The sequence below is a fragment of the Carcharodon carcharias genome, chromosome 2 (genome assembly GCF_017639515.1).
Source record: "Carcharodon carcharias isolate sCarCar2 chromosome 2, sCarCar2.pri, whole genome shotgun sequence".
Lineage (NCBI taxonomy): Eukaryota > Metazoa > Chordata > Chondrichthyes > Lamniformes > Lamnidae > Carcharodon > Carcharodon carcharias.
In genome coordinates, this window is record NC_054468.1 from 130,267,333 (window position 1) to 130,287,578 (window position 20,246).

The 20,246-nt window shown below is 43.0% G+C and overlaps 1 protein-coding gene across 1 annotated transcript in view; it reads right to left on the reverse strand.

Moving 5' to 3' along the window:
- Positions 1-14,061: 14,061 nt before the first annotated feature.
- Positions 14,062-20,246, reverse strand: part of LOC121288224 (metabotropic glutamate receptor 1-like) — a 619,300-nt gene continuing 613,115 nt past the window's right edge. The window contains exon 9 of the mRNA XM_041206686.1: positions 14,062-14,872. Within this exon, the coding sequence (XP_041062620.1) occupies positions 14,062-14,872 (811 nt within the window). The remainder of the gene's footprint in view (positions 14,873-20,246) is intronic.

Sequence of the window (20,246 nt, forward strand, 5' to 3'; positions counted from 1 at the left end):
TTTTCCACCCACGGTCGTTGACAGGGCCCTCAACCGTGTCCGGCCCATCTCCCGGGCATCCGCCCTCACGCCTTCTCCTCCCTCCCAGAAACATGATAGGGTCCCCCTTGTCCTCACTTATCACCCCACCAGCCTCCGCATTCAAAGGATCATCCTCCACCATTTCCGCCAACTCCAGCATGATGCCACCACCAAACACATCTTCCCTTCACCCCCCTTATCGGCATTCCGTAGGGATAGCTCCCTCCGGGACACCCTGGTCCACTCCTCCATCACCCCCTACTCCTCAACCCCCTCCTATGGCACCACCCCATGCCCACGCAAAAGATGCAACACCTGCCCCTTCACTTCCTCTCTCCTTACCGTCCAAGGACCCAAACACTCCTTTCAAGTGAAGCAGCATTTCACTTGCGTTTCCCCCAACTTAGTCTACTGCATTTGTTGCTCCCAATGTGGTCTCCTCTACATTGGAGAGACCAAACGTAAACTGGGCGACCGCTTTGCAGAACACCTGCGGTCTGTCCGCAAGAATGACCCAAACCTCCCTGTCGCTTGCCATTTCAACACTCCACCCTGCTCTCTTGCCCACATGTCTGTCCTTGGCTTGCTGCATTGTTCCAGTGAAGCCCAACGCAAACTGGAGGAACAACACCTCATCTTCCGACTAGGGACTTTACAGCCTTCCGGACTGAATATTGAATTCAACAACTTTAGGTCGTAAGCTCCCTCCCCCATCCCCACCCCTTTTCTGTTTCCCCCTTCCCTTTTTTTTTCCAATAAATTATAAAGATTTTCCTTTTCCCACCTATTTCCATTATATTAAAAAAAAAACCCACTAGAGCTATACCTTGAGTGCCCTACCATCCATTCTTAATTAGCACATTCGTTTAGATAATATCACCAACTTTAATTTTAACACCTATGTGTTCTATTGTACTATTGTCGTTGACATCTTTTGATGATCTGCTTCTATCACTGCTTGTTTGTCCCTACAACCACACCACCCCCCCTCCACCTATTTGTCTCTCTATCTCTCCGCCCCCCCACACATGCACCTTAAACCAGCTTATATTTCAACTCTTTCTTGGACTCGAACGCAAGTTCTGTCAAAGGGTCATGAGGACTCGAAACGTCAACTCTTTTCTTCTCCGCCGATGCTGCCAGACCTGCTGAGTTTTTCCAGGTAATTCTGTTTTTGCTTCTAATATAGATACTGACACAAATTAATTATTCAGCATGTTCACCACTCCCTTCACCATTATCATTTTTAAGAGGCTGTTAGTGCTTCTGTCCATCTTCTTTTCTTAGATAATTGCAAAAAATATTTTGTTGATTTTGATATCCCTTACAAGTTTCTTTCCATACTCCCACTTAGTAGCCCTTGCTGTCTGTTTGTCACCCTTTGTTGTTCTTTGTATTGACCCCATTCACCAGGATCTGTGTTTTCTTTGCATTCTTTTAAGTTTTCTCTTATAGTTTTATGTTGTCTCTTTAGTTGTGCATGCCAAGTAGAACTCTTGCTCTTTAAGTGTATAAACTGGTTCGGTTTCATGATAAATTGTTTTTTGAACACCTGCCACTGATTTTCAGTCATTTTACCCATTAGCAGATTTTTCCTAGTTTATTGTGGACAGTCTCTGTTCGATCCCATTGAAGCCAGGCTCCTTTAAATCTAGAATCTTGGTACTGTAGCTGTTTCTCATTTCTCCCTTGCAAAAACCACATTGGACTCGATCATATTATGATTGCTATTAGATAAATGTTTATGGACCATTAAGCTGTTAACTAAAATTGGCTGATTACTCATTACTAAATCTATTATGGCCCCCTTATTGGTCCTAGGACAGATTGCTACAAAAAACTATCTCAGACACACGCAAGAGTTACACTATTGTTCTGACATGTGTTAGACTGCTCATCCCAATCCTGCATTAATACATGCTTGTCCAATCCCTGCATTTATACATTCTACATCTTAAGAGCTACTACCAGGGGCCCTATAAACAACTCCACGACAGTCTTAAATCCTTTTCTATTTTTTAATTCTACTCATAGAATCTTCACTGACTGCTTATCTCTCATTTTACCTCAGATCATTGAAGTGATTTGATCTTTAATCAATAAGGCTACTCTGCCCCTTATATAATTTTTCTTATCTTTCCTGTAGATCTAATAATTGGTATATTTAGTTCCCAGATTTGACTGTCTGAGGAAATAGGAACATAGTAGTGGTAGGGGACATCATAATTAGGGTGATAGATACTGTTCTCTGCAGTCGTGAACGTGAGTCCCAAAGGCTGTGTTGCCTGCCCGGTGTCAGGGTTAAGGACATCTCCTCAGGGCTGGAGAGGAGCTTGGAGTGGGAGGGGAGGGATCCAGTTGTCATCATCCGCTTTGATACCAATGACATTGATAGGACTAGAAAGGAGGTTCTGCTGAAGGAATTTGAATAGTTAGGAGTTAAGTTAAAAAGCAGGACCTCCAAGATAATAATCTCGGGATTACTACCTGAGCCACAGACAAACTGTCATAAGGTAAATAAAGTCAAGAAGTTAAATGCGTGGCTTAAAGATTGGTGTGGGAGGAATGAGTTTCAGTTCATGGGGCACTGGCACCAGTATTGGGGTAGAGGGGAGCTGATCCAGTGGGAAGGTCTTCACTTGAACCATGCTGGGACCAGTGCCCTGGTGAATTGAATAACTCAGGCTGTAGAGAGGGATTTAAACTAAATAGAAGCAGGGAGTGTTCTGGAGAGGGGGTACATAGGCTTACAAAGCAAACAGAGCAGCTATTTAGTTAATGATACCCAGAGTGTGACAGGAAGGGACAGAGTGTACAAACATAAAAAATAGCAGCAAATAAGGACAAAGGGGGAAAAATGGTAAAAAGGCTAAATTAATGGCTCTTTACTTAAACGCATTTAGTATTCAGACAAAATAAATGAATTAATGGCATAAATAAAGGTTAATGGGTATGATCTTATAGCCATTACAGAGACATGGTTACAAGGAGATCAAAGCTGGGAACTAAATATTCAGGGGTATGTGACCTTTCAAAAGGACAGGCAGGAAGGAAAGGATGGTGGGATAGCTTTGTTAGTATGGGATGGAATAGGTACAATAGCAAGAAATGATCTTGGATTGGAAGATGTAGAATCCATATGGGTGGAGATAAGAAATAACAAGGGGAAGAAGACACTGCTGGGAGTAGTCTATAGGCCCACTAACAGTAGCTATGCTGTAGGGCAGAGAATAAATCAAGAGATAATGCAGGCATGTAAAAAAGGTAGTACATTAATCATGGGTGACTTTAATCTTTATGTAGATTGGGAAAATTAAATTGGCAAAGATAGTGTATTCGGGATAGTTTCCTGGAACAATATGTTATGGATCCAACCAAGGATCAGGTTATTTTGGATCTGGTAATGTGAGATGAGGCAAGTTTAATAAATGATCTCAGAGTAAAAGAGCCCCAAGGAAACAGTGACCATAACATGGTAGAATTTAGCATTCAGTTTGAGAGTGAGGAACTTGGGTCAAAAACAACTGTGCTAAACTTAAATAAGGGTAATTACAAAGAAATGAGGGCAGATTTGGTTGGAGTGGCCTGGAAAAGGAGTTTAGCAGAAAATATGGTCATTGAACAATGGCAGACATTGACGAAAATAGTTAATGACTCACAACAAAGATATATCCCAGTGAGGAAGAAGGAAACTAGGAAGGGGGTAAACCAACCATGGTTAACCAAGAAGTTAAGGATAGTATCAAATTGAAAGAAAAAATCTACAATGTGGTAAAGATTAGTGGCAAGCCAGAGGATTGGGAAGGTTTTAAAAAGCAACAAATGATGACCCAAAAAAAAAAATAGAGGGAGAAAATAAACTTTGAGGGTAAACTAGGAAGCAATATAAAAATGGGCAGTAAGAGCTTCTTTAAAAATATAAAAAGGAAGAGACAGGCCAAAGTGAACATAGGCCCCTTAGAGAATGAAGCTGAGGAAATAATTACGGGGAACCAGGAAATGGCAGAGGAGTTGAACAAATATTTTTCATCAGTTTTCATGGTCAAAGGCACTAATAACATTCCAAAAATGCTAAATAATCAAGGGGCAAAAGTCAGGGAGGAAATAAATACAAAAACTATCACTAGAGAAAACATATTAGGGAAGGCCGATAAGTCCCCTTGGTCTGATGGGTTGCATCCTACAATATTAAAGGAAGTAGCTACAGAAATAGTGGATACACTGGTGGTAATCTTCCAAGAATCTGGAAAAGTCCCAGATGATTGGAAAACTGGCAATGTAACACCCTTATTCGAAAAGGGAGGGAGACAAAAAACAGGTAACTATCGGCCGGTTAGCTTAACATCTGTCATTGGGATGTCAGAGTCTATTATAAAGGATGGAATAGCAGAGCATTTAGAAATGCATAATATAATCAAGCAGAGTCAGCATGGCCTCATGAAGGGGAAATTATGCCTGACAAATTTATTAGAATTCTTTGAGGAGGTAACACGCATGATAGATAAAGGGGAACCAGTAGATGTAAAACATTTAGATTTCCAAAAGGCATTCAATAAGGTACCGCACATAAGGCTGCTTAATAAGGTAAGAGCCCATGGTGTTGGGGGTAGTATATTAGAATGGATAGAGGATTGGGGGCCTTTTCAGAATGGCAATCTCTAACAAGTGGAGTGCCACAGGGATCAGTGCTGGGGCCACAACTATTTACAATATATATTAATGATTTGGATGAGGGAAGTGAATGTATTTTCGCCAAGTTTGCGAATGACACAAAAATAGGTGGGAAGGCAGGTGGCGAGGATGACACAAAGAGTCTACAGAGGGATATCGATGGGTTACGGGAGTTGGCAAAAACTTGGCAAATGGAATATAATGTGGGAGATTGTGAGGTTATGCACTTTGGCAGGGAGAATAGAAGAGCTAAATATTATTTAAATGGAGAAAGACTGCGGCACAGATGGATTTGGGGGTCCTCGTCTATGAATCACAAAAAGCTAGCATACAAGTTCAGCAGACAATAGGGAAGGCAAATAGATTGTTGGCCTTTATTTCAAAGGGAATGGAGTATAAAAATAGGGAAGTCTTGCTAAAACCATACAAGGCACTAGTTAGACCACACCTGTGAACAGTTTTGGTCCCCTTATCTAAGGAAAGATATACTGGCATTGGAGGCAGTCCAGAGGAGGTTCACTGGGCTGACCCCAGGCATGGAGGGATTTTCTTATGAGGAGGTGGAGTAGGTTGGACCTGTATTTATTGGAGTTTAGAAGAATGAGAGGCGGCCTTATTGAAACATATAAGATTCTTAGGGGATTTGACAGGGTGGATGCTGTGACATTGTTTCTGGTCTAGGACCAGAAGGCATAGTCTCAGAGTAAGGGTCACCCATTTAAGACAGAGATGAGGAGGAATTTCTTCTCTCAGAGGGTGGTGGATCTGTGGAATTCTTCATTGCGGAGGGCTGTAGAGGTCATTAAGTATATTCAAGGCTGAGATAGACAGATTTTTAATCAGTAAAGGAATCAAGGGCGATGGGGAAAAGGCAGGAAAGTGGAGTTGAGGATTATCAGGTCAGCCATGATCTCATTGAATGGTGGAGCAGACTGGAGGATGCGAATGGCCGACTTCTGCTTCTATGTCTTATGGTCTTGTAGCCATTTTTCACTAATGGGATTGAATTTGGATGTTGAAGGAGAGGGAGATTTTCACGTTGATGGATCTCACTCTCTGGTGACTGGGTCCTTGAAGGCCACATGGGTGCAATCGATGATGCCCTCCTTTTGGGGGAATCTAGCGATGCAGGTGAAACCCACTGCCCTCTGTCCCTGTAAGGCTGTGTCTGTCATTAAATGAATGTCTGTCCAAAGAGGGTATCAGTGACCAGCGAGATGTAGTGGTATGCAGCCATTTGTGAGGTGCCATTAAGACCGGTAGCTGATTCTTGGACAGAGCCAGAAGCGAATAGCTTCAAGGCCACAGCAACTTTAAACGGCCACAGCCAGGACATAGCAACCAGTTTTGCAAGGTCTTTGATAATGATGGCACAGGTGTCTGTGATCCTCTGCCTGGGTAGTCAGTCTCTTGCAGAACTGGTCCTTAGTCATCTTCAGGTATCTCCATCTTTGGCAATCAATCTTGTATTGAGGGTTTGGCCTCCATTGCCTACCTGCCCTTCTTTCCTCTTTAATGCCCTAGTGGGGGGTGGGAGGGGCAGAGGGGAAGGGGTGGAGGTTCGCCTCCACCACTGGGCACAAAATCTGACAGTCATGTGGCCATTGCCAGTTGGAGCCTTTCCTCTGGGCAGGTGGTTTCCCAATTCCCCTTGGCAACCTTTTCCTCTGCTCTTCTGCCTTTTGTGATGTAAGGGGAGGGGGGTGGTGCACACCCCATTCAAAACCTGGATGCTGTGCCTACTTTCACTGCCACTTGTGCAACGCCAAGGGCATCTGCTTATCCTGTGCCCTGTCCCCTTTCGCTCCGTTGACCCTCTAATGGAGCCAGTGTGACGTGCTGGCGATGCCATGACTGATTCCCCATTGTTTACCCACCCACCTTCAGCTGGTCATTTTCTGAAGGCATGGGTAACCTGCAACCCCCTTAAAAATTTAAAGGTCACCCCCCCCCCCCACCACAACAAGCATGAAACAAGCTATTTAACTGATTTAATCGGCCTCAATTGGGAGGAGAGTGGGATTCCTGCCTTGCTGTACAGCCAACCTAATGAGTAATGCTAGTGCCAGGATCTATGTCATGAAATTGACACACTGCCTAGCGCCAGTATTTTCGGTGCCAATTCTGCCTCCTTTTCTGCCTTCAGGGACCCCAAACATTCAGCCCATGACTACTATTTAATACCTTGCAAGTTGAATTTGCACTTAAAATTCATTAGCCGGGATTTCATGTGGAGGTGTTGACCACCCCGGAGTTTACTGTTGTCAGGCAATTAGTTACCTCAGCTTTGTAGTTTCTTCCCGCATGAGGGATGATGTCCCGCCTCCAAAAGCTGACAGCTAATCAGATGGCTGGCAGATCTTCAGGCCCCAGCAGCGCCGTAGGGAGCATTGGCTGCTGCTGGGACTTCAGCCAGTCTTCAACCAGGAGCAGTGATGGAGGCCAGAGTACAATCTAAGAAGAGTGGCCTCATCAGGGCCAGTCAGGCAGGCCCTGGCAAGGGGGCAGGGTACAGTGATAGGGAGGCCTGGGTTAGTAAGCAAGCATAGGCAGCCCTTTCCACTGAGGATGCCCTGACTGGGACACAGGGCGCCCAAGCAGGAAGAAACCCCCACTGCAGCCAGGCTGCCAGGGTATACCTGGCTGCTTCACCATGTGGTGTGGGGCCTTCCCGCTGCTGGTAAAATACCAGCAGTAGCAGGAGAAGGCCCTTACGCAGCCATTAATTAGTCACTTAAGGACTTCAATTGGCTCAAGGGCAGATACCCAAAACCTCCCCTGCTGCTGGTAAATTTACAGTGGAGGCAGGTAGATGGCAGGCATGGCACTTCCTAGCATCACACCCAATTTCATGCATCCTCACCAGCTAGCCCACTCCCAGTGGGGCTGGGGCAGGGGATGACCTTGAAGTCACCAAGTGTTTTACAGCCAATGAATTAATTTCCTGAAGCTCAGTCACAGTTGTGGTTTTGGAGGTGGGGCGAATTGGCTCAATTGGCTAGATAGCTAGCATGTTGTTCGGATTAGTGCCAACAGCAAGGGTTTGATTACCATTCTGGCTGAGGTAGGCTTGGGTCCTGCCTCCATGCCTTGACCCTGAGAATGGAAGACAATGGCAAACCCCTGACAAAAACTGCCATAGACTAACAGCTCAGGATGAAGCATCAGCAGACAAAGTGCCAAGGACCTGCCTTTGAGCAGAGTTCTCAGGGAGATGGCGACACAGTGGTAGTGTCACTGGACTAGTAATCCTGAGGCAGTTGGTGGAATTTAAATTCAGTTAATAAAACCTGGAATTGAAATCTAGTCTCAGTTATGGTGACCATGACAACTATCATTGATTGCTGTAAAAACCCATCTGGTTCACTAATGTCCTTTAGGGAAGGAAATCTGCCGTCCTTACCTGGTCTGGCCTACATGTGACTCCAGACCCTCAGCAATGTGGTTGACTCTTAACTGCCCTCAGAAATAGCCGAGCAAACTACTCAGCTCAAGGGCAATTAGGGATGGACAACAAATGCTGGCAGTGATACCTGCATGTCATGAAATAAATAAAAGACAAACATGAAAGAAGGAAGGTCAATGTGCCCATGGCAAGGTCCCACAAACAGCAATGTGATAATGGCCATATCATTGGCTTTAATGATGTTGGTTGAGGGACGAATATTGGCCAGGGCACATTGTAGTGGGGTGGAGTGGGGGGGTGGCTCTGACAGTGCAACATTCCCTCATTACTGCACTGGCACATAAGCCTAGATTTTGTGCTCAAAGTAAGGGGGAGATCTCTGGACAATACCTTTACGATTTGGCTGACCATATTAAAAGATAGTCATGAAATTTTGACGCAGAGGTGAGACAGCACCTAGGATGAAAGGGAAGACTTAAACTTCACTGGACTTCCTTGGAAAGGGGAGTGGTTAGGCACAGACAGTGTCAGGTTTGGGGTAGACAGTACATACTCATTGGATGGCCAGAAGTGCATGGCTCCTCAGGTACAGAAGCATTCTGCAGAGCATTATCTCGTGCGTACCAACAAATGATGCAAAATAAGGAGGAAACAGTCCCAGTTTTCAGAGATGGATTGGTTATTGGAGTGATTCCATAACCTAGAGGTTGGGGTTGAGGGAGTGTTATCCAGAAGGAGAGCTTCTCTTGGAAACGGTTGCTTAAAATATTAAGCACCATGGTTGGTGCTTAAAATTTTCCAAAGTGCACCTCTTATATTCAGATAGTATACGCTGCCCAAACAATAATGTATTGAATGGTATTAGGCCAATATTTCACACCTTCTTTATTTAATTACAGCTCAGAGATCAAAATATATCATTGCGCATTGTCAATAACAGATTCGCCGATAATTAAAAGTCTTTGCCTCCAGTGAAACTGCAACCAAATTCTAACATATTGAATCGAAATTAGTAGTTTTGAAGGAACCTTAATAATTCATGGATTACAACAACAACTTGCATTTACATAGCACCCCTAATATAGTAAAACATCCAAAGTCGCTTCACAGGAATATCATCAAATAAAAGTTGACACAAGCCACACATGGAGATATTAGAACAGGCTCTCAAAAGCTTGGTCAAAGAGGTAGGTTTTAAGGAGCATCTTAAATGAGGAACAAAAGATTTAAGGAAAGAATTCCAAAGTTTGGGATGAGAAACTGGAAATGGCGGAGTGGTGAAAATCAGGGATGTGCAAGAGGCCAGAGTTGGAGGGGTTGTAGGGCTGGAGGATGTTACAGACTTAGAGATTGACAAGGCCATGAAAGGGATTTGAAAATAAGGTTGAGAATTTTAAAATCGAGACGTTATCAGATGAGGAGCCAACATGGGTCAGCGAGCAAAGGGGTATAGCACAATGTAACAAATTCAATTTAAAATGAAAGGTAAATAAAAATTATTGTTCATTTTGCTACACCAGACAGATTTTCAAACAAGGATAGTTGAAAGTAGGCTTTTATGCAATAGAAAATATCTTACCACAGTAAACAGAACTTCATTTATTGCCTTCTGCTGTCAAATTACATATTACTTGTCTAAACATTTTATACATTTGCAGTTTACAAGATCGTAAAAGTTGTATAGTAAAGAACACACTCATAATCCTTTTTTTTATCGACATAAACGGTTAACAGTGTACAACCAATAACTACAATCAATTTAATTCCTACTTCATTTAAAATATATAATTATCATAAAAGTCAAATCTAACTGAATTTGGGTAAAACCCAACATCGAAAGCAACACTCGCTTGTGATATTTTAAGAAGTTTTCCAGATCCAGAGGATGAGATTTGTGACTGTTTTGGTTCAGTTGTTACAACAGTTCAACTCTACTTACACCCGCAGAAGTTCTTCTTTAAAGTTGATATGACACTGAAGAGGAAGGTGAATTCCACCCAGAGGACTGAGGAGGTTGGTGGTTTTTCATTTGCACAGACATCTCTCTGCATTTGGCTCTAACTTGCAGGAGACTACCGTAGTCCTGGGAATTATGATGCACTAGAATTAGTTGTCCTAGATTTCCTAATGCTTCCTTGCTGCGTGTGGGAGGCCCCAGATGGAGAGCTCAGATAAAGGTGTGCAGTGTTTGATTTATGTTGGGGCACTAACAAAGCTTTTCATTATGTACCAGGCATTATAGCTGGAAGTGTAATCAGGTCAGAATTGAGCCACTTTCTCAATTCTCACTGGCTGGTTGATTGCTGTTAGCATTACAACCTCATTTTACTGCATCCCTCATTTTTGTTAAATTTCAAATACTTGATCATTTTTATTTCAAGAATACAGATAATAAAATCTAACTGGAAGTCAACACAAATTACTTATGATCCTTATGCTATTATGAATAAGAGATGGATTTGGATAAACCAAAACTCAACTCGTTGTTTTTCTTTCCAGGATTAAGCATCTTAACTGTTCTGTTGCTGATTGTTAACTTAGCCTCTTCAGTCAAGTGCTAGTTCAATGGTTGCTGTCACTCTTATACTTTTAAAAAAAATTACTCATTCTCTGGATGCGAGTGTCAATGGCATTTATTACCCATCCTAGATGCCCTTGAGAATTATGCGGTGGGCCTTCATCTTGAGCCGCTGCAGTCTATGTGATGAAGGTGCACCCACAATACTGTTAGGTAGTGCGTTCCAGGATTTCGACCCAACAACGATGGAGGAATGGTGATATATATCTACGCCGAGTGTGTGACTTGGAGAGGAACTTGGAGGTGGTGATTCTCCCATGTGTTTGCTGCCTTTGTCCTTCTAGGTGGTGGAGGTCATGGGTTAGTCAGCATCAAAGCAGGTGAACAGCACAATGCACAATCTGAACATCACTGAGGGACTAATTGGGAGAATACTTTTGCATACTTGGAAGAAGTTACTAAATATTTAAGGGCCAATTTTGCAAGGCTCAGTTCTCATCTCAAATGCCCATCAGCTACCAATATGGCTCAGACAGAGCCTGATAATCGGTAACACATTAAAGGACTTTTGACAGGGAAAAGGGAGTTGGAGTTGGACATTAATTTGCATAAATAGAAATGTCAATGATGAGCCTTTTGAAAATGGGTGATTCTGAGATTTGAATGTGGGGGAGGAACATGTATGGTGAGCATAGGATCAAGGGAGCAGTGGGTTGGGGCAGGCAGGATGGTGGTGGTGGGTCTCATGGACAAGATGAGCTCAGAGAGGCTATGAGGGGAGACAGGAGAGGACCCTTTGGCTTGATGGGGTGAACAGAAGGGAGGGAAATGTCAGAGGAAGCTGAATGGATGGTCTTAATTTTAGTGATAAAGATGAGCACCTTACATCGGTTGGAGCTATGACAATAGGTTAGAAAGATGGGGATAGAGATATGGGATTAGGACTTTGGTTTGTGTGGAAGATAAATTTCAAAAGTTATGCTAGATGACTATATCCATGTTGTAGTTTCTGTGTAATATTGCAGGATAAATTCAGTGGTGTTGCAATTCCAATTGAGAGTCCCATAAACCCTGTGTTCATTATGTGCATGGCCCTTAGAAGCATAAGGCCAGTGGGTTTGCTCCAACTTTATAAACCACGGCCCACTGCTTTGGGGATTCTCCTGATTGCCTGTCATAATTTTGGCAGACGACTGACAGAAGTCCCTGAGAAACAGTGCAAAAAGGAAAGACTGATTGAAGACCTTTTGTGACCTCAGAACATTTTAAGAGTGCTTTACAGACAATGGAGAATGTCTGAAGTGTAATCATTGTTGTAACATAGGGATCACAACAGCCAGTTTGTCCCCAGCAAGCTCCCAAAAACACCAAAGATCATCTGTTCTTAGTGATGTTAGTTGAGGGATAAGAATTGGCCAGGTCACCAAGGAGAACATGTCTGCTTTTCCTTCAATAGTGCAGGGATTGTTTAGGCCTGCTTGAAATGACAGGTGGGATTTCATCCAAAAGACTCCCTGCTGAACTGGAATGTCAGCCTAGATCATGTGCTTAAACCTCTGGAGCAGCCTTCTGACTATGAGCTGGGACTGCTACCAACTGAGCCAGGCACCTGTAAAAGGTGGAGATTTCTAGTGATGCACCACATTGGGATTAAGATCAATACCATGCACGATCACCTTGAGAAGTGGAATACTGCAGGCGCTGGAAATCTGAAATAAAAACAGAAAACGCTGAAAATGCTCAACAGCTCAGGCAGCGCCTGTGGAGGGAAACACTCTGTTTCTCCCTCCACAGAAGCTGCTTGCCCTGCTGAGTGTTTCCATCATTTTCCGTTTAAATTTCCAGTCACCCCAGTAGCGTGTAAGGTTGTGAGGAAGGTGAGATTTCAGGGCGGCAATCAAAATTGGCGTTCCTTGGGAAGAATGCCAACTCTCACATCTGGGAGAGAAGGTGGTACAGATCCGGAGCCTTTCTGCAATCTACACTTCTACTTTGATTGAACAGGATTTTTAAAAACAGAACCTACTTCTGGACAAAATTCACCTACGTTGCAGTTTCAAGTTTTGAAAATATATCTACAAATGTAAGTTTTTCTTTTAAATCTTATACACTGGTTTACACAGAATACAAACAGCAGACTGCCGGAATTGTTAAGACTGACATATGAGACAGAGAGAAAAAAAAACTGCATTTCCCATCAAAATGCATCGGGATTTAACATGACACGGGTTGTTTGTTTCTTTCCTGAGATGTAAGTTACATCAGAAGCACTGATCACTGTGATCACTATTGCCCACCACAGGTTATGTTTTAACAACTTGTGCAAGATTTCCGAGGGAATCTTTAAAAAAAAAACGCAGCTGGGAATTCATTGATATCTATTGGTTTCCCTTGAGTTCATTCGCTTAGTGGATCAATGCCGAGGATTTAAATTGTTTCTGAAAATGAAGGTGAAGAACCTGCAGTTATCTGCTCCATATTCACAATCTTAGACACATGGATTGCACATCGTCACCAAGTATCTCCAGAGTAAGATTGTTTATAGTCGTCGCTCTCCGGAGAGTAAAGCTGTAGATCTGACAGCTTTTCCACAGGGTTTCGACAATAGGTCCTGCTGCTCATGTCCCATTCTGTGTACAAAAGCAGGTGTTGAAAAATGAGTCAACCTCCAGTGGTATTTCTCAGGGTTGGAAGAAATGATGGAGAAATGGTGGAGAGCTTTACTGCCCTCACCTCTGGTGGAAGCAAGAATAACAGGTCCTCTTTAAAATGCTGCCATTCTTAATTAAAAACAGTAACAGCACCATCTACTATAAGATGGCAGACATTACCGTCATGCTGTGAGCCGCCCTCAATGGGCTGGTGCCACAATCGTGACAAACAGGGGTTGGGGGGGGGGTGGGGGAATACTGCCGGATTTCAAGATGCTGTAGATTATTGTCGATGAGTTGATCTTTTTGACCCAGTTTTGATTTGTAAATAAGAAGCTACAGCCATTGCTACCCAATAAATAGGCCTTCACAAAGAACACAGTAACAGTTCACCTGATGGTTGGTTTTAACAGCTTGCTGTGGGGACTTAGTGAAAATATCAGGTGACCAATAATTATAATCCAATAACTACTTGAAATTTAAAAAGTATGCAATAAAATAGCATATTTGAGCATATCTATCTCTACGATAACGCTTTGGAAACTATTGTTCTGAGTTGCTACAGAATCTCAATGTTTCCTGAACTGAGCAAGGGAGCTTTAATCACAGAATAACAGGGACCTTGACTGTACAAGCAATTGGGATTGTACACTGTTTTCCTCTTGGTTTTCAAATATTTTATGACTTAGACCATGGCTTTGGGTGTCCCGCCCTACCCCACTTCCCCCAGCCCTCGAATACTTTACGTTGAAATTCTCAGCAAACTTTAACTTCTGGCCGTATGGGTTAAACCTTCACAGAGTTGAGGAAGTTTGTTTGTAGTCTCTCAGAATGACCGAAGCATAGGTTACATTGGGCGGGGTGCACAGCACTGATTCAGAGATGGGGGAGCTGGGGACGGAGCTGCCTGATGCCACCGAATCTCGGAAGGGGGAGGGAGGTGTCAGCGCCGGAGAGTCCTCCAACGTGAGTTTGTTGGGGACGGGCAGTTCCTCCTGGTTCTCGGTGTTGTCATACATGAAGTCACCAATGAGGCTGAATCTTTCGCTTTCCTCCTCAACAGGCGAGATGGGCTGAGGATTGAAGGTCGTCATCTGGAGCGGGAGCACCTGTTGATCCAACTGGTACAGTGACTTCACCCCATTCCCTGGCACTGGTACAGTAAGCACTGAATTAAGGTCAGTCATGTTGGTTGTAAATGTATTGACCACTCCGTGCAAGTGATCCATTAAAGACTGCTGTGAAGAAACACCTTTTTGCAACTGATCAGAAATGAAAAATTGGGGATCTTCTACTTCCTTAAGCTGCGTGATAGACATTGCTCGTCTCTGCAACATCATCTCTGGACTATTGGGAATGTCGAGTCTCAAGGGATCACTTTCATCCTCTTCCACAACATTGTAAAGGGCTTTTGTGCTGGTGTCTGAGAAGCTGAGGTTTTTAATCTGATTCTGATATGGTTTAGTCAGGGGTTTGATTACAGCTGTCTGATTAGATGCAACATCTTTGCTCTTCACATGGACGGACAGTCTATGCCACATGTGTTGTCCCTTCGCTGGCCGTCCGGTTCCTGGTTCAGACCATGACACAGACTTCCCATTGGAACTGGGGAAAGATGTAAATTCCCAGTTAAAACCTTTTGCACCAAAACTGCAGCCGAATATTTTCATAGTTGATTTCACAATTCTCCTATCTATACTTGCATCTTAAAGTGGGATCGTCATTGCTTTTGGGAAGAAACATACCTGAAAGAATGGTGAAGTAGAATTGTTTCACATGCAAACTCGAGATGATCTCACATTGCAAATTACATTGTACAATTATTGTAATTTTATCATTTGCACAATGTGCCCAGTAGCTTCGTAGGGACAATAATAGCCCTTATAAAGTGTTATTATTTTTGTAAAAAGACCAGTAGAATTTGTCATGGGGCAAATTTGCAATGTAAGTTTAGGCCTATTAGGGCTGGACTAAGTTGTTGAGGGTAATTTGATTCATTAGAAAAAGCAATTCATTCAATACAAGATGGGGATCTCCAAGCTACTCCTTAATAAACTCGGAATAATCACATTAAAGAACAATTATTAGGTGGTGACATCAGAGAATTATTTGTTGAGAATAATTATTAAATGATTTTGACATACACACATTGGCCATTGCAATAAACATTAAAATTCTCCTTGAATCCTTTATGTTTAGAGTGAAAATTTACTATGTTACATCCAATTTTTCTCCCATTCAAGCAATCACATCTCTTCTACCAAGGTCATGAACAGCTATGTCATGGAAAGATCCGTCTGTCCTTCCATCTATCCGTCCGCCCATCCATCCATCTATCCATCCATCAATTACATCAATTCTTCCATTCAATCAGCTAGTTATTCATCCATCCAGTTGATAATGCTCCATATAACTAGCCATCCATCTATCTCAGTAGCCATTTTCCTATCTTGCTAAGATAAAAGCATAATACTGCGGATGCTGGAAATCTGAAACATTGTTTTATCCGTTCATTTATTCCATCCATTATTTTATCTCTACCTTTTAGCCTATTTCAATCCATTTTCCCCACCCCACCCCCACTAGGGCTATCTGTTACTTGCTCGTCCTGCTTTCTACCCTTAATGTCCCCATTAGCACATTCCTTAGATAATATCACCACCGTCAACACCCCTTTGTCCTTCTGTCTATGATATCTTTAGTAATCTCTCCTTTGCCTCCACCTATCACTAGCCCTCTACCCAGCTTCACCTGTCCCACCCCCTTTCAACCAGCTTATATTCCACCTCCTTTCTATTTTTCCTCAGTTCTGATGAAGAGTCATACAGACTTGAAACGTTAACTGTGTCCCTCTCCACAGATGCTGACAGACCTGCTGAGTTTTTCCAGGTATTTTTGTTTTTGTTTCCTATCTTGCTAGTCATGTACTCCTCCAACCATTTGCCAAGCTTATCATCATATATTCACTGATACATACACGATCCACCATCCACTCTCCCAGTCATCGGGCCAGCCATCCATCCACCAACCATTCATCAATACATTCTGCCATCTATCTAGCCAATGAGTCATCCAATCAGCCAGCAGCCAATCCAACCACCAAGCCAGCTAACCAAAACAACCAGCTAAAAGGAATATATACAATTAGAAAGTTCTCCACCCAGTCAGCCAGCCACCCGTTCTTGTTTTTTTATCATTTCTTCATTAATCCATCCATCCAGCTAATAATCCTGACAGTCAGCCATCAAACCAGATGTCCAAACATCCAACTAGCTGACCAACCTAATATCTAACTAGTTATCCAACCAGAAATCTGATCAGGTATCCATGCACCAGACAGACAACCATACAATCCGACATACTTCTATCCAGCAATCCAGACATCGGTCAGTCTAGTGAGCCATTCGTCTATCCAGTTAGTAATTCGTCCACCAACCAATTACCCATTCTTTCACCCAGCTCACCATTCATCCAATCAGATGAGCATCAATTATCCATCCTTCCATCCATTCAGACAAACGGCCAGTGCTCACCAGCAAAAACTGATGAAAGGTCATCTCAATCTGAAAAGGTAACTCAGTTTCTCTCCACAGATGCTACCTGATCTGCTGAGTATTTCTAGCACTTTTTGTTTTATGTTATATTGAAGAATTTTAAGTTTGAGGTGTTTGGGGACCTGGGGCAAAATAGGCAGGCGGGTGCGCGACTGACCCGGCCGAGTGTAAAATGACACGTGATGAGTCAGGCGAGCGTCCCGATGTCATTGGGTAGTCCTGCGATATTTCATTCGGCAGGCGCGTGCCAGAGTCGGCAACACACCCGCTGACAATTAAAAGGCCTGTTAAGGCCATTAAAAGGGTAATTAAATTCAAATTTATACTGTCCGTCCAACCTTACAGGCGGGATGAGGTTTCCTAAAGCAAATAAAAATAAAATAAAAATTTTAAACTTAAATCAAAAGCATGCCTCTGCTCATAAGAACATAAGAACTAGGAGCAGGAGTAGGCAATTCAGCCCCTCGAGCCTGCCCCGCCATTCAATACGATCGTGGCTGATCTAATTTCGACCTCAACTCCAATTTCCCGCCCTCTCCCCATAACCTTTCAACCCGTTACTAATTAAAAATCTGTCTATCTCCTCCTTAAATTTATTCAGCATCCCGGCATCCACTGCACTCTGAGGTAGTGAATTCCACAGATTCATGACCCTTTGAGAAAAGTAATTCCTCTTCATCTCTGATTTAAATCTACCACCCCTTAGCCTAAAACTATGGCCTCTTGTTCTAGAATGCCCCACAAGGGGAAACATCCACTCCGTATCTACTTTGTCTATCCCCTTTAGCATCTTATATACCTCAATTAGATCTCCTCTCATCCTTCTAAACTCTAGCAAGTATAGGCCTAAACTGTTAAATTTCTCCTCATAAGACAAGCCCCGCATCTCTGGAATCAAACTGGTGAACCTCCTCTGAACCACCTCCAATGCAACTACATCCTTCCTCAAGTAAGGGGACCAAAATTGTGCACAGTACTCCAGGTGCGGTCTCACCAATGCCTTGTAAAGTTGCAACAACACTTCCCTATTTTTATACTCTATTCCTTTAGCAATAAATGCCAGAATTCCATTTGCCTTCCTTATTACCTGCTGTACCTGCATATTAGCTTTCAGCGATTCATGCACGAGGACACCCAGATCCCTCTGCACTGAAGCATTCTGAAGTTTCTCTCCATTTAAACAATAAGTCGCCTTTTTATTCTTCCGACCAAAATGGATAACCTCACACTTATCCATGTTAAACTCCACCTGCCAAATTTTGGCCCATTCACCTAACCTGTCCATATCCATTTGTAAATTTCTTATTTCTTCATTGCAACTTACATTCCCATCTATTTTGGTGTCATCTGCAAATTTAGCTATAGTACCTTCTATAGCTGAATCCAAGTCATTAATATGGATTGCAAATAGTTGGGGCCCAAGGACGGAATACTGTGGCACCCCATTAGTTACAGCTTGACATCCAGAAAAAGACCCAATCCTGACTGCTTTCTGTTGGTTAGCCAATCCTTTGTCCAAGCTAATGTATTACCCCTAACTCCGTGTGATCTTATCTTGTGTATTAATCTTTTGTGCGGCACCTTATCAAAGGCCTTCTGGAAGTCCAGATATACTACATCTACAGGATCCCCATTATCCACTTTGCTTGTCACATCTTCAAAGAACTCTAGCAAATTAGTCAAACACGATTTACTCTTCATAAAACCATGCTGACTCTGATGGATTGCATTTTGACTTTCCAAATGCCCCTTTACTGCTTCCTTAATAATGTATTCCAACAACTTCCCAACGACAGACGTTAAACTAACTGGTCTATAGTTTCCTACTTTCTGCCTCCCCCCACCCTTTTTGAATAAGGGTGTTATATTAGCATTTTTCCAATCCACTGGAAACTTTCCAGAATCCAGGGAATTTTGGAATATTATAGCCAATGCATCCACTATCTCTGCTGCCACTTCCTTTAAGACCCTGGGATGTAGGCCATCAGGTCCTGGGGACTTCTCACCCTTTAATCCCAATAGTTTGCTCAGTAATTTTTTTCTAGAGACAGAGGCAAAATATTAAGTGTCTCTGCCATTTCTGCGTTCCCCAGTCTCATCTTCCAAGGGACCAACATTCACTTTAGCTACTCTCATTCCTTTTATATACTTGTAGAAGGTTTTGCATCAGCATTTACATTTTGTGTTCGTCTTCTTTCCTAATTTACTTTTGCTCTTTTTATTATTTTTTATTAACCCTTTGTTGATCTTTAAAAGTTTCCCAATCTTCCAGCCTGCCACTGACCTTTGCAATTTGGTATGCCTTAGTTTTTGCCTTTATGTTATCTTTAACTTCCTTGCTTAGCCATGAATGCTTTTTCCCCCTCTTACCATCTTTCTACCTCTTTGGAATATATTTCACTTAGAAGGATTTGAATATCTCCTTAAATATCTGCCACTGTTCATCAACTGTCCTACCTTGTAGTCTTCCTGCCCAGTCCACTAGGGCCAAATTTGCCCTCATGCCTATGTAGTTACCTTTGTTTAACTCCAGAATACTAGTGTGGGACTCAGGTTTCACGCTTTTACTGAGGACAGAGTCACATGAGGGGATATGTTTTATGACATTTTTATTTTGTTCGTTAAGTTCTTTCAAAGAGTGCTTCATCTCCCTGAGGCAGCTCCGAGCCTCAGGGAGATTGAAGAATTCTTTTGTGTGCACGCGCGAAGTTTGCACCAGTCCCACTCGTCCCCTCCCCCCGCCCGCACAGGCAGCATTCAGTGCTGCCACTCGCCTTCCACACTGGGCGGGCCTTAATTGGCCCACCTGTGTAAAATCACGGTGTGGTGCTGATTGCGGGCGGCGGTCGGCTTCCTGACTGCCCCCTCCCGCCCCCGCTGAGCGCCCCTGCCAAAGTCAAAATTCTGCCTCTGGGGCCAATATAGATCAGTGGGGATAGGAGTGATGGAGAATTGAGACTTGGTGGGGGGTAGGATAAGGACAACTGAGTTTGGGGTGAACTGAGGTGACTGGAAGGCAAGAAAATGAGATGAGGGGCAGGCCAGGAGAGCATTTAAGTAGTTGATTCGGGATGTGACAAATTCATGTTTGAAGGTCTCAGCAGCAGATGGACTGAGAGTGGTCTTGGTTATTTTATGGAGGTGGATGGAGGTGCTCTTTATACTGGAGAGGGTATGGATTTGGATGTTGTGCTCAAGGTTGAACAGGTTATGTCTGGTTCAGTCCGAGACAGTGGCTAGGGAGGGTGATGAAATCAACAGCGCGTGTATAGAATATGTAGCAGGAAACAGAGATGTTGCAAATGTGGCTCATTCAAGATTTTATGTCAGACAGGCAATCTAATGATGTAAAGGCACTGGAGGGGCATTGTAAAGACATTGAATTACACAGAAGTTACACCACTATTCAAGGCTGTTCAAGCCAA